Source organism: Oryctolagus cuniculus, chromosome X, assembly GCF_051225735.1.
Source record: "Oryctolagus cuniculus isolate XC-2025 breed Fujian yellow rabbit chromosome X, ASM5122573v1, whole genome shotgun sequence".
NCBI classification, from domain to species: Eukaryota; Metazoa; Chordata; class Mammalia; order Lagomorpha; family Leporidae; genus Oryctolagus; species Oryctolagus cuniculus.
The window spans coordinates 49959499-49973205 of NC_142888.1; the positions used below are offsets into that span (position 1 = coordinate 49959499).

Below are 13707 nucleotides of genomic sequence, written 5' to 3' on the forward strand. Positions count from 1 at the left end.
GTGAAATATAATAGGACTCACAAATTGATACCTGTTGTGCCTGACATTTATAGCAAGCGCTCAATTGATGTTAACTGTTATTAGAGAAAGACCAGGATGCCATGGTGGGCCACTGGTTAAACACAAACTGTTATTGTATTACTCTTTATAAATACCCATAAGACCTGCAAGTCATATATTGTAAAGTTTTAACATACAATCTGAAAAAGAGAAAACCTAAGCATCTTTTGACATATAAACATTCACTTTAGGAAAAATCTTATTATTATAATAAGATGAAGGAGGCATTTACACTCAAGACAGGCATATAAGCTCTGAATCCACACATTTGAGCCATGTTACCCTTTCTACGTTTTTGTGTGATTACTCTTGTGAACACTGGTGTTTATGCTGTTCACCATCTGAGCTCGCAGTGGATGTAAAACTAGGCCAGCATAGGATATCAATCTAGTCTCAGGAGCCCAATCTGCAAGCTCAGCTAATGTGTCTACGAGTTCTGACACGTGAGAAGAGACATTCTGAGACAGGACATAATTGGCCATGGGGTGTGTCCTGTGGATTTCTCTTTAAAATGAACCAAGAGTTTCTTAAATGTCAGAATTTGGAGTTGTCAGTTGCTGTTTGTGTTAGGTTGATTATTGCCTCGAGGCAGAGCAAGAAATGAAAGGACCTTAGTGATGGCTTCTAGCCTTACGATATACGTGTCTCAGCAGAAACCTGGACTCCTGGCCTGGGAATGAAACAGTAGTATTGGTAGTAATCAGTGTTAGAATCCAGATGACTTGAAAAAATAAGAAAGGACTTGGACACGGACACAGAGGAACTCTTCTCAGACCATTTCAAGAAGCTGACATTTCCTGCCTAGTGAATGGCGGAAAAGGTGATCATTCTCTGAATAAACTGATCTTCTTTTATCTTTTCCAGCTCGTCTCCTCCAAAATACAGGTCAGCAAGCTTGAAAGCAGCCTGCAACAGAGCAAGGCCAGCTGTGCAGACATGCAGAAGATGCTGTTTGAGGAACGAAGTCATTTCGCTGAGATAGAGACAGAGTTACAGGCTGAGCTGGTCCGAGTGGAGCAACAGCACCAGGAGAAGGTAAACTCTGGCAGGCCAAGACGCTATGCGAGAAATCAACTGTCAGTGCCTGTCATTGTCAGTTAAAAATGGTGAGGGAGTATAATGTTTCCTTCCAAGGGCCATGTGCTCCTTTTCGGATTTTGCAAATAACCAACCAGAAACAGAGAGAAATGACTTCTCTAAGTTTACACATACCGGCACCTAAGGCTGCCAGCCTCCAGCTTGAATACCAAGATTCACAAGCTGCGAAATGTCACTGCCGCGCCTACGACTTCAAGCCACGAGAGCCACCAAAGAGAGCCCTTGGCTTCAAAATCCGAAGGGAGCCACGTGCTCGCAGCCTGAACTAAGTCAGAGTCCTCCCTTCCCCTGCCTCCTCTGAGGCCACGCGGCGGGTTGTGTCTTGGTCTAGGTGCTGTACCTTCTCAGCCAGCTGCAGCAAAGCCAAGTGGCTGAGAAGCGGCTAGAAGAGTCAGCCAGCGGGAAGGAAGAGCAGCTGCTGAGCACGCTGAAGTGTCAGGTACGGGGACAAGGGAACGGTTTCATAGCTCGCGCGGAGAAGCCTACCTCCTTAGACCATTGTCCAGGCAGCGCAAAGGAGGGAACTGCTGAGCGGGGCGGGGCTGGGGGAGTCTCGACTGCCTTTGGGCCCTGTTTGATCAGGTTAGGGGGTGGTCCAGAGTGCAGCCACACATGAGACAAACCCCGCTTCTGGGGGTGGAAACAGCAGTACAGAATTCATACCCGACTGGGAGCCCTCCTGGTTCTTTGTCTCAGCGTGAACACCCAAGAGTCGAGCAAGTGAAATCGCCCCAAAGTGAGTTGGAATCCTAGGGGCATTCACCATTCACCTATGTCTTTCTGAGCTTGTTCTGAGCTGAGACCTGACATGTTCGTAAACTGCCTGAGGTCTGAATCTCTTCAGAGGCTGGGAACACCACACCCTTTAGTAGCATGTTGGAGCACTATTTTAGTACAACTTGGAATCATTTTTCCTGAGTCTGTAGGGTTTCCTTGGCACTTCCCACCTAAGATGTAACCAAACTAGTTAGGATTATATGACAGAACTTCAAAAAGATTTATGGAAAATGCACATTATCTTTTAATTCTGTTTTGGCACAAACTTGTTGAAGTGCCTTCATATGCATGAATCCGGTTATCTTAAGGGCCAGGAAGTTTAATCAGGCTTCTTGGAATAGCAAATACACCGTCTCGCCCATGTTGAGAAGGGCAAACAGAAGCATCTGTAGTCTACAAGCAAGCAGAGCTGACTCTCCATAGGTTTCTTAGCCAGCATCCTGATGTGAATAGAGCCGGAGAGGCTAGAAAACAGCAGACTTATGCTTGTAGGGCAGAGCCATGATCCCAATGAGTGTGGTCAGGACAGCTAGAGAGCATTGGAATAGAAGTGACATTCAGGGCACCTAGGAACTGGGAATAAGACATTTTTCTGGGTGCCAATGCCTGCTGTGCACAAACCATCTGTTACCAGCAACTTGGCAGCAGTATGTTGTCATCTATGTGAGTTGTTTGGTAACCCACATGTAATACCCAAAATAACCCCACCTATCATTGCACTATCTGGAAATAGGATGAAGAACTTAAGAAGATGCAAGAATTGTGTGAGCAAAATCAGCAGCTTCTCCGAGAGAATGAAATCATCAAGCAGGTAATATACCCACTTCACGAGCCCTGGAAGACCCTGTTGCTGCTGAGACAAGCTCTTGGGAGAAACCATCAGATTTGTGACCATCAGATTTTATAAGGTCCCTAAGTTTCCATGTGACAGTCATGTGTATTTCAAAGTGGTATAAACACATACTTTTAATGCCCTTTTCTTTTAAAAAATGATTTATTTGAAAGGCAGAGTTACAGAGGGAGAGGGGGGGAGAGAGAGAGAGAGAGATCTTCCTTCCACTGGTTCACTCCCCATATGGCTGCCATGGCCAGGGCTGGGCCACACCAAAGCCTGGAGCCTGGAGCTCCATCCAGGTCTCTTTTTTTTTTTTTTGACAGGCAGAGTGGACAGTGAGAGAGAGAGACAGAGAGAAAGGTCTTCCTTTGCCGTTGGTTCACCCTCCAATGGCCGCCGCGGCCGGCGCGCTGCAGCCGGCGCACCGCGCTGATCCGATGGCAGGAGCCAGGAGCCAGGTGCTTTTCCTGGTCTCCCATGGGGTGCAGGACCCAAGCACCTGGGCCATCCTCCACTGCACTCCCTGGCCACAGCAGAGGGCTGGCCTGGAAGAGGGGCAACCGGGACAGAATCCGGCGCCCCGACCGGGACTAGAACCTGGTGTGCCGGCGCCGCTAGGCGGAGGATTAGCCTAGTGAGCCGCGGCGCCGGCCCCATCCAGGTCTCTTAACGTGGGTGGCAGGGGTCCAAGCACTTCATCCATGATCCTCTACTTTTCCAGGCACATTAGCAGGGAGCTGGGTCAGAAATGGAGCCGCTGGGACTCAAACCAGCACCCATATGGGATGCCAACATTTCAGGTGGTGGTTTAACCTGCTATGCCACAACACTGGCCTCTGATGCCCTTTTCTAAATTTAATACTAATCTTAGAAGATGGGAATCCTTCCATCTAGTCTACTATAAGCCTACCTCACTTGCTGCCGTTTAAGATTGAACTAGCCTAACTCTGGAATGTTTGTGTATTAGCCATGAACACTCACCAGGAGCTGCCCTGTATTACATACTTTGTCTCTTCTTTTCAAATAGAAACTGACTCTCCTCCAAGTAGCCAGCAGACAGAAACCTCCTTTTTCTAAGGATTCACTTCTATCTCCAGACTCTTCTTTTGAATATATCCCGCCTAAGGTAAAATGCTTAGTGCCTATGATACCTTTGCCTAGCTGAGGTTTTGTGTGAGGTCTGAAAATTGCCTGTTTTAAGAGGTTGAGAATTAAAATTCCCAAATTCTAGCATTTCAGCTTTCCTTGGAGTCCCAGATAAAACTAGAGAAAAATCTTAGGTAAATAAGCATTTCCCCTTCTCCCAGAAGGCTGACTCTGGGCCATGCCCAGGCATTATAGAACACAACTGAGGAGGTAGGGGAGGAGGAGAAAACAATGTTCAGCTGTCCATCCGAGGGCACTTATCTCATCGTACCATGAGTCCTCCCTTCCGCCCTGAGAGTGATCAGCCTCCAGCTTCTGTCCCTTCAAAGACTCTGCGATGCCAAAGGCCAAAGGGCAGTTCTTCTGATTGGTAAAGCCAAGTTGGGTGTGTTTGAGGGAGTCTGAGATCTCTGCTCTGAGAATATAGTTGGCAACAGCTACTGGGAAGATATAGTGCCATAAGTATTTTTTAAAAGTCTTATTAAATAACCACTCCAACTTTTTTTTTTTTTTTTTACTTAGCCAAAACCTTCTCGTGTTAAAGAAAAGTTCCTGGAGCAAAGCATGGACCTCGAGGATATAAAATATTCAGAGTATTCTGTGAATGAGCCCGAGGACAGTGATGACAATAGTGACGATGACAATGATGAAGAATGGAAGCCAACAAAATTAATTAAAATGTCCAAGAAGAACATCCAAGGGGTAGGCGCCAGCTCTGTCAGGGGTTCTAATATGTAGCATTTATTGGCAGTGGGATAGTTTCTGGATCTAGGACCATGCTGGCCCCACACTCTGCATCAGAGCCACCTGGATCCCAGAGCCCCAATCACAGGCATTGACTTCACTCTGCAGGGGCTCGTTGGGCCAGCTCTGTGTCGAACACGGGCCGGTGGAGAGGGCTGCCTGAGGGCGCTCATCATGCTTTCAGGTTCTTACCAATCTGAATAGGAAGCTGATTCCAAAGTGTTCATCCACAGTCCTTCTTCCTTTTAGAGCAATCGATCAGACATTCTCATACATGTTACCTCATTTAATTGGCATCAAAATCCAGTGAGGTGTTTATTATTTTATAGAACGGACTCCAGACCCACAGGAGGGAAATTACTTTGTCCAAGGTCATCACACCAAAGGGACAGCCAGGACTTGGAACCAAATATTCTGATTCCAAGCCCAGTTTGTTCCCACCGCATAATGGTCATGACAGTAAAAAACCAACAGGTCAGAAGCTGAGTGGCCATGGTGTCTTCCTTGTGTAATAGAATGATTTTGCTCACTGGACTAAGGGGCTAAGGAAATTACAGACAAAGCTAATAATTAAGACCAAACACAGTGAGTTAAGGCTCGTTAGGAACAACCTGACTTTGAGGCATGCTTTATTTACTTAAACAGTGGTCAGTCCTACATAATTAGCAAACCTAGATGTTCTGTGTTGAAATATTAACTTCCCAGGTTCTACGGTTCACCACCACAATCCCAGCTGTGCCCTGCAGCCACATTCCACTTACAGAAAACAGTTCACAGATTGTCTTAGCCTGCCTGGAAGATGCTTGATTTGATTAGCTGATAGCACACCACATGGCAACTGAGCCTTGTAAAACCACACCACCAAAGCAAGCAAGTCCTAAGGAATATGTAGGCACTTCCCAAAGTTTCTAGAAAAGTAGAAGGAAAAGATTATTTGGGTGCAAAACCTTTTTTCAAGCTCTCCATGGCTTTTTCTTAATGTGTATTGTCCACGAGCTTTTTGAGCAGCCTTCCAACATGGCCCTGTGGTGCTAATCCCTGGGTCCGAGCGATCGGAATGTAATGTATCTTGTGTCACAGTCGAACTGAGAGCTCATCTTTAGCCTCAGACAGCTTATAATCTAACAGGAAAACAAAGCAAAGAAAGAGAAGTAACTCGAGAACCTCAGTATGTTCATGTCAAGGAAGTGGACTAGTGAGAGGTTTCCAACAGTGACTAAGCGGCCAAACCAAGGAGGTGTAGTTTAGGAACATTCCATGAAAGAGATGACTGTTGCTGCACTGTGAGACGGGAAAGGAAATACAGCCTTGGGAGTGACTGGGAAGACATTTCTGGCACAGATGAATAGCATGTTGCAAATACCTGGAGATGGTTAGAGGAACAGAGGGCTCAAATACTTGGAGAAAATGGGAAAGAACACGTTCGTCTTTCATTTCCTCATCAAAACACTGATGGACGCTCTCCCATGGCTGAAGCGGAGAGCATGAGCTGAATAGAGATGAAAAGGTCAGCTAAATAATTGGAGGCGAGGTTAAGAAGTGCACACAGAATGCAATGGGAAAGGTCCTAAAAACCAAATGTGAGCATGTGTCGTTGTCCTTGACTTTGAGGAAAGCATATTCATTATAGCACTGTTGCCCCCAGCTTAAAAGGGAAATTTGGAAGTACAGCAAATATTGCAGGAAATTGTGTTTGTTATCAATGATAAATCCTGTTTTTTGTTTTTTGTTTTTGCCAGGCAGTTAGTGAGAGAGAGAGAGACAGATAAAGACAGTGAGAGAGACAGAGAGAAAGGTCTTCCTTCCGTTGGTTCACTCCCCTAATGGCCGCTATGGCCAGCGCTGTGCCGATCTGAAGCCAGAAGCCAGGTGCTTCTCCTGGTCTCCCATGCGGGTGCAGGGCCCAAGCACTTGGGCCATCCTCCACTGCACTCCTGGGCCACAGCAGAGAGCTGGACTGGAAGAGGAGCAACCGGAACTAGTACCTGGCGCCCCAACCAGGACTAGAACCCGGGGTGCCAGCGCCACAGGCGGAGGATTAGCCTAGTAAGCCGCGGCACCGGCCGAATCCTGTTTCTAAAAACAGTAAGAGATGACTCTTTCCTAGACTTTTCCTCTGATTGCATGATTTAGGAGATGAATATAACTGGACTTTAAGGGGAGCAAGTTGGTGTGAAATCTCCTTTCTCTCTTTTGGCAGTGTCAGAGTACTTGGATGCTGGGATTGTTCTCCAGTCACACTGCTCAGAGATATGTTAGCTGTAGACATTTATGCTTTGTGTGAAGGCCATCTTTGTTAGCATTGCTTAGGTTACTGAAAAGAAGACTGCAGCAAAATGACGACTTACCCAGAGTTCATGGCTTCCTTACTTGCCATGTATCCCACACTTACTATGGAGTTGCTGAGGGGTGGGCCATGTGCTATAGTAGAAAAGGTAATAACCTAGGAGCCAGAGAGATGTGGGTTCTAATCTGGACTTTGCCACTGCTTCATTGGGTGACCTTGAGCAAGTCACTTGATCTGGGCCTCACATTTCTTGTCTATACAATTAAGGGATTAGACTAGAATAGATGATATACAAGGTCTCTTCCAGCCCGAATACCCCAAGTCAAAGTACCAGTTACAGTTACACAAGAAGCATTCATAATACTACCTTTATATGACATTATATGGTATCTGGAAAGTTAAAAAAAAAGGAATGCATGCACCTTATAAAGGACAAATTACTATGCAGGTATTGTTGCTAAAGCACTGTAAGAATTTCACAAATATTCTCATTTGTCAAGCTTGGCAGGAAAAAAAAAATGAATGAGGTGACTTGTCTAAGCTCATGCATGTATTATGTATAGGAATAGGGCTTGGGTCTCCCAGTCCCTAGCCTGATGTGTGTGTGTGTGTGTGTATGTGTGTATTTAAGATTTATTTTGAAACTCATGTTGTGGCGCAATCCCATATGGGCACTGGATTGAAACCTGGATGTTCCACTTCCAATCCAGATCCCTGCTAATGTGCCTGGGAAAGCAGCAGAAAACAGCCCAAATGGTTGGGCCCCTTCACCCACGTGGGAGACCTGGAAGAAGTTCCTGGCTCCTGGCTTTGGCCTGGCACAGCCACAGCTATTGGAACCATTTGGGGAATAAACCACGGATAGAAGATCTCTGTCTCTCTCTCTCTCTCTCTAACTCTGACATTCAAATAAATAAAATAAATCTTCCAAAAGGTGGCAGGGGCCCAAGTACTACTGCTTTCCCAGGCACGTTAGCAGATAGCTGGATCAGAAACGGAACAGCTGGGACTTGAACCAGCACTTCAATATGGGCTGCCAGTGTCATGGGGAACATCTTAACCTGTTGTGGCATGATTTTGGCCAGATCTTATCCTTCTGAGATACAGTGAAAGACTGAACTCAAGCTAGAAGAATTTTAGACTCCATAGCAGAAGTTCTGAGCCTCACTATACATTGAAATGTGGTGGCTTAACCTGTTGTGCCACAACACCAGCCCCTTCTCTGACATTCTGTTCTGCTTCCTGGTGTGAGAGAATAGATTGAAGTTACAGCTCCTGCCATGGCATTCACGTGCCTACGTCTGTCATGTGTATCCTGACTGTGCTACATTACCAGGTGTTTATCTAGCCTCTGCTTGCTTGAAGACTTCTGGGAGGGGGGAGCTCTGCCTCACAGGACAGCCCACTGTATTCTACTCATTGTTAGAGAGTTGTTCTTTGTTGAGCTGAAATCTGCTGTCCTGTATGGCATCCCAGTGAGCCTTGCCCATGTAAAAGTACAGTCGTTCTTCATGATAACCCTTCACATACCACTCTCATGATGTCCCTTTGGAGAAAAGAGAGAAATGGGGACAGGGTAACAGAATGCTTAAGAAGGAAGTGTAAATGGTCCAAGGACTGTACCCAAGGTCCAGCATTCAGTGGATCAGCGTCTCTTGAACACTGCTGTGGAACTCTGTCTTTTGCTCTGTTTTATTCAAAGCAACAAAGATTTTTTTAATTATAGTGTCTAGTGTTGGCAAGTGTGATGAAGAAGGGCATTCCTATCTATTGCAGTTAGGAATAGAAATGAGTATACCTTTCTAGAAGGGAACTTGAAAATGCGGATCAAAAGCCTTAAAAATGTTTCTGTCCTTTGACCCAGTAATTGTGCACATAGATGTTTATAGTAAGAAAGTAGTCATTGATATGTGAATAGAGTTATTCATTGAACTAAAATTCTCTGGGCATCTGGATGCCAGGCACTATTTCTAGGGGCTGGAAATATAATAAACAAGTCAGGTAAGACCCTTGCTGTCACAAAGCACATTCTTGTGGGGAAAGACACAAGTAGCCTGAAAAACAAAACTATGTTACATGGTGATAGGAAAAGAGAAAATACAGCGAAGTCCTAGAAAATGCATGGATGGGGAAAGAGCGCTTTAGAAGAGAGACCTCTCTGAGCGTGAGGTATCTAAGCTGAGAGCAGAACACAGTAAGGGAGCGAGTCGGGCTAAGAACCAGAGGAAGGACATTTCAGGAAAGGGGAAGAGCAAGGGCAAAGACTCAGCAGGACAGGAATGAGCTGAGTGTCTCGGGGAACAGCTAACAAGGCCATTATGTCTAGTGTCTGTTGAGAAGTGGGAGAGGGTCACACACAGGAAGGCCATAGGGATAGGGGCCAAATCGTAGAGGGCCTTGTCAGCCATGGTACAGTTCACATTATTTTTGTGTACAAGGGTACTTGCTACAGCATGAATTATAATAGTGAACAGTTGCTTTCAAAGCAATCTTAATATCTAACAATGGGGGACTGGTTAAAAAGTGGCATAGCCACATGATGAAATATTGTATACAGTGGTTGAAATCATGTTTATGATTTTCAGTTTTTATAAATTGACATCTTCATAATCAGAAAAAAAAAAGACGTTACCTTCCTTCACTGTGGCAGAACCAAGGTGATGGTTCTCATATGAAAAAGACCTAAGAGCCTGAATGTGATTGTAAACTTGGTATGAATCCACAAAGATGTGACAAGGACGGAAAAAGCAACTGTGGTTTTTAGGCCTGTTTAACAGGACTGTTGCACTCCTAACAGGGGAGCTGTTTGTCCCAATCTACTTCACAATAGTCACACCACACTGAGGAAGTTGTGCTCATTTCTGGATCTCACAATCCAAGATGAACTTTAGCAAATTGGTGTATCATTACGGTGGTGAGGATACTTGGAAACCATATCATGTGGTGACTCATTGAGGAAGCAAGGTATATTTAGCTTTGAAAGGATTTGGACAGAGAAGGATAGGGAGTAAAAATTATGCTTAGGGAGTGAACGAGTATGCTATGAGTGAGGGTAAAGTGATTCCATGTCATTCTAGGTGGCAGAATCTATTCCTGCAGTTTGAAGTTATATGGGAACTATCATTAGCTCGCAATATATAGTGCCTTGGCTAATTAGACCAGTGATGGTCAAGAGGGGCTTCATATATCAAATCAGGCTTCAGATAGTCGCTGAGGACTCTTCTGACTCTTAACACTTAGTCCTGTGAGCTCTATATCTTTTCCAAGCCAAACTTTCTTCCACCATTTCTCTTATAGCCTTGTTTCTTATCCTTCTGGTCACTCACCTCTGTTTTGTTTTAATTTCCTCTTTATTTAAATACATACACAGTGAACTCCCAAGTAGGTGCACAACAAAAATACACTTCCTGATTTAAGAGGGTTTGCTCTAGGAAATGCCCTTGGAACAGTGCCTGGCACATGCTCATGTTAGCCATTTCTGTTGCAGCCCTGTTTGTAAAGAGTGAAAAATGACACTATCAGGAGAAGAGACAAATTGTGGTGTGGTCATAGAGTGAAAATGAACAAAGTCACCATATAATAAGATGCCATTTATATTAGTTTGAAAATATGTGAGCCAATTCCTTATTTTTTTTAATAGAAACTCGTATTTGGTAAAAGACATGCATATGAATGATAAACACCTAATTCAGGAGACTGTACTCCTGGGAGGGAAGGAGGTGACTAGGATCAGGAAAAGCATGCAAAAGAGACCTCACTCACATCTGCATTGTACTTACTGGCAGGGGGAAGGGGGTACAGTGGGTACATGAGTGTGGTTCTTTTTTTTTTTTTTTTTTTTGGTCTTTTTTATACATGAGGAAAAAAATCATGGTGCCCTAAAATTGGATGCATTTAAAATCTGATTGACCCAGGCTACAGTGAAATAATTACTCCCCAAGTTTTCTGAACTCCAGAATCCTGCCTGACTGCGTTTGCTTTTTTATGGCTTTTTTTCTAATACTCGTATCTATCTATCTGTCTATCTAATCTATCTTTTTTTAATTTTTTTATTTGACAGGTAGAGTTATAGACAGTGAGAGGGAGAAACATAAAGGTCCTCCTTCTATTGGTTCACTCCCCAAATGGCTGCTACAGCCGGCACTGTGCCAATCCGTAGCCAGGAGCCAGGTGCCTCCTCCTGGTCTCCCATGTGGGTGCAGGGGCCCAAGCACTTGGGCCATCCTCCACTGCCCTCCCAGGCCACAACAGAGAACTGGACTGGAAGAGGAGCAACCGGGACTAGAACTGGCGTCCATATGGGATGCTGGCGCCGCAGGTGGAGGATTAACCAAGTGAGCCATGCCGCCAGCCCCTGCATTTGCCTTTTGACAACCATTTCGTTCCATTGACTCACAGGGCTTGCTGCTACCTCAAATCCCTAGGCCCTACTTTTAAGCTAGATATCGCCCTATCCTCCCATATTGTATGTCTGTGGCTAATTTGGGGAGAACCCAAATACCAAACTTAACGTTTATCCCTGTTCTTTCTTTTCTTTCTACATTCAGCCCATCATCGTAACCTGTTAAAAATATTTTTGGATTGTAATTCTGTTATCTTATATATTAATGACCCTACCAGCTTGGTGCTGTGGTTCAAACTGATCAATATGCCCACCTTGTTGACTGGTGGTGAGATGCTGTTATGTATATACATGGAAGTATTCTGGGCTGGCGCCACGGCTCACTAGGCTAATCCTCCGCCTTGTGGCGCCAGCACACCGGGTTCTAGTCCCGGTCAGGGCGCCGGATTCTGTCCCGGTTGCCCCTCTTCCAGGCCAGCTCTCTGCTGTGGCCAGGGAGTGCAGTGGAGGATGGCCCAAGTGCTTGGGCCCTGCACCCCATAGGAGACCAGGATAAGTACCTGGCTCCTGCCATCGGATCAGTGCGGTGCACCAGCCGTAGTACGCCAGCCGCGGCGGCCATTGGAGGGTGAACCAAAGGCAAAGGAAGACCTTTCTCTCTGTCTCTGTCTCTCACTGTCCACTCTGCCTGTAAAAAAAAAAATATTCTGGAAACAAAAGTGCTCTCAAATGTAAATGACTATTTCATGTCATCAGTGATTCGTTAAAATGTTGAACGATTGAAGTGCTGAGGGCAAAGCTTAGGCTGACACTGGACCTACTGTAGAAATGGGAGCCAGATGAAAGGACAGGTAGACCCAAAGATGACAGGCAACTATACTCAGTGTTTTTTTTTTTGTTTTGTTTTTTGTTTTTTGTTTTTTAGATTTATCTATTTGAAAGGTGGAGAGACAGATCTTCCATTCACTGGTTCACTCCCCAAATGTCTACAACATGTGGAAGCCAGGAACTCCATCTAGGTCTCCCACATGGATGGCAAGGACCCAAGTACTTGGGCCATCATCTGCTGCCTTGCCAGGCACATTCACTGGGTTGGAAGCAGAGCAGCAAGGATTCAAACCAGAACTCTGATGTGGCTCACTCTGATGGCTCCACACACAGTGCCACAACACTGGCCCCAACTATACTCAGTCCTTAAATAGACCTAACCAGCTTGCAGTTCTTCCCTTTGGCCATAAAACTGTCATAAGAGTCATCGTCAGCTGCCTTGCAGTATTATGGTTTCCCTTGCATCTCTCCCTAAAGTATACTACTCTTGAGGCCTGCACTGTGGTATAGCTGGAAAAGCCTCCACCTGCAGCGCCGGCAGCCCACATGGGCACTGGTTTGAGTCCTAGCTGCTCCACTTCCTATCCGGTTGCCTGCTAATGCACCTGGGAAAGCAGTGAAAGATGTTCCAAGTGTTTGGGCCCCCACACTCATGTGGGAGACCCAGAAGAAGCTGCTGGCTCCTGGCTTTGGGTTGGCTCAGCTCTGGCTGTTGTGGCCAATTGGGGAATGAACCAGCAGGTGGAAGACCTCTCTTGCTTTCTGCCTCTGCCTCTGCTTCTGCCTCTCTGTAACTCTGCATTTCAAATAAATAAATAAATCTTTTTAAAAAAAGCTATACTACCATCCACAAAAAGCAAATGGATTTGCCTGGCATGACTTGTTAGTAAACCAGTGGTGTTCTCAGTGGCCTTTGTTTCATTGAAGAAGAGAGGGTTAAAGAGATTGAAGCTTGGTAAAGATGATGGTATTTTCCATTTTTTTCTAGAAAGGCTTGCAAATGGGGGGCAGGCACCTTAAACTAGTCTCCTAATGTTCTCAGTAGTGTGCTTTTCTGCAAACCTGTTTCACAGTGTTCCTGCAAGGGCTGGTGTGGAAACAAGCAGTGTGGATGCAGGAAGCAAAAGTCAGACTGTGGCATAAACTGCAGCTGTGACCCTGCGAAGTGTCGGAACCGCCAACAAGGCAAGGTAGGTTGGGGCTACTTCCCCCTAGCTCCCACCCTGGTGTTCTACTTTCTTCCCCTGTGCTCAGAGACATTTCCCTTCTGAATCCTTCTTCCTTGTTGCTCCCTCATCCACACCTGACCTTCAGAAACCACAGTCCTTCCCAGGAGCTTCCCAGGCATGCAAGTCCCCACCCCCGGCTCTGGCTGTAAGGTCTCTGCACAGTTTCTGGGGCAGGAACAAGGAAAGCGAAAGCAGGCGCTCACAGGGATATAGACAGGCAGGGTCAAACGAGCCTGGGCCCTCTACTGCAATGGCGAGAGCCACGTGCTGAGGTGGCGGCTTCCAGGAAGGAAGTTGCTCCTTCTGCTGTCTGAGACATTACTTTTTAGACCCTCCCTGTGGGACCAGCTTTTCCATGGCT

At 45.7% G+C, this 13707-nt stretch overlaps 1 protein-coding gene and 1 long non-coding RNA gene across 6 annotated transcripts in view; one reads left to right on the forward strand and one right to left on the reverse strand.

The window, feature by feature from the left end:
• Nucleotides 1-13707, forward strand: part of KIF4A (kinesin family member 4A) — a 129494-nt gene that overhangs the window by 113444 nt on the left and 2343 nt on the right. For all 3 annotated transcript variants that reach the window (XM_008272747.5, XM_008272749.5, XM_051827167.3), the window contains exons 25-30: nt 925-1095; nt 1490-1597; nt 2669-2746; nt 3798-3896; nt 4439-4618; nt 13191-13307. In XM_008272747.5, the coding sequence (XP_008270969.1) occupies nt 925-1095; nt 1490-1597; nt 2669-2746; nt 3798-3896; nt 4439-4618; nt 13191-13307 (753 nt within the window). The remainder of the gene's footprint in view (nt 1-924; nt 1096-1489; nt 1598-2668; nt 2747-3797; nt 3897-4438; nt 4619-13190; nt 13308-13707) is intronic.
• The window catches only part of LOC103351859 (uncharacterized), a 105599-nt gene that overhangs the window by 74157 nt on the left and 17735 nt on the right, over nt 1-13707 (reverse strand). The window lies entirely within an intron of this gene.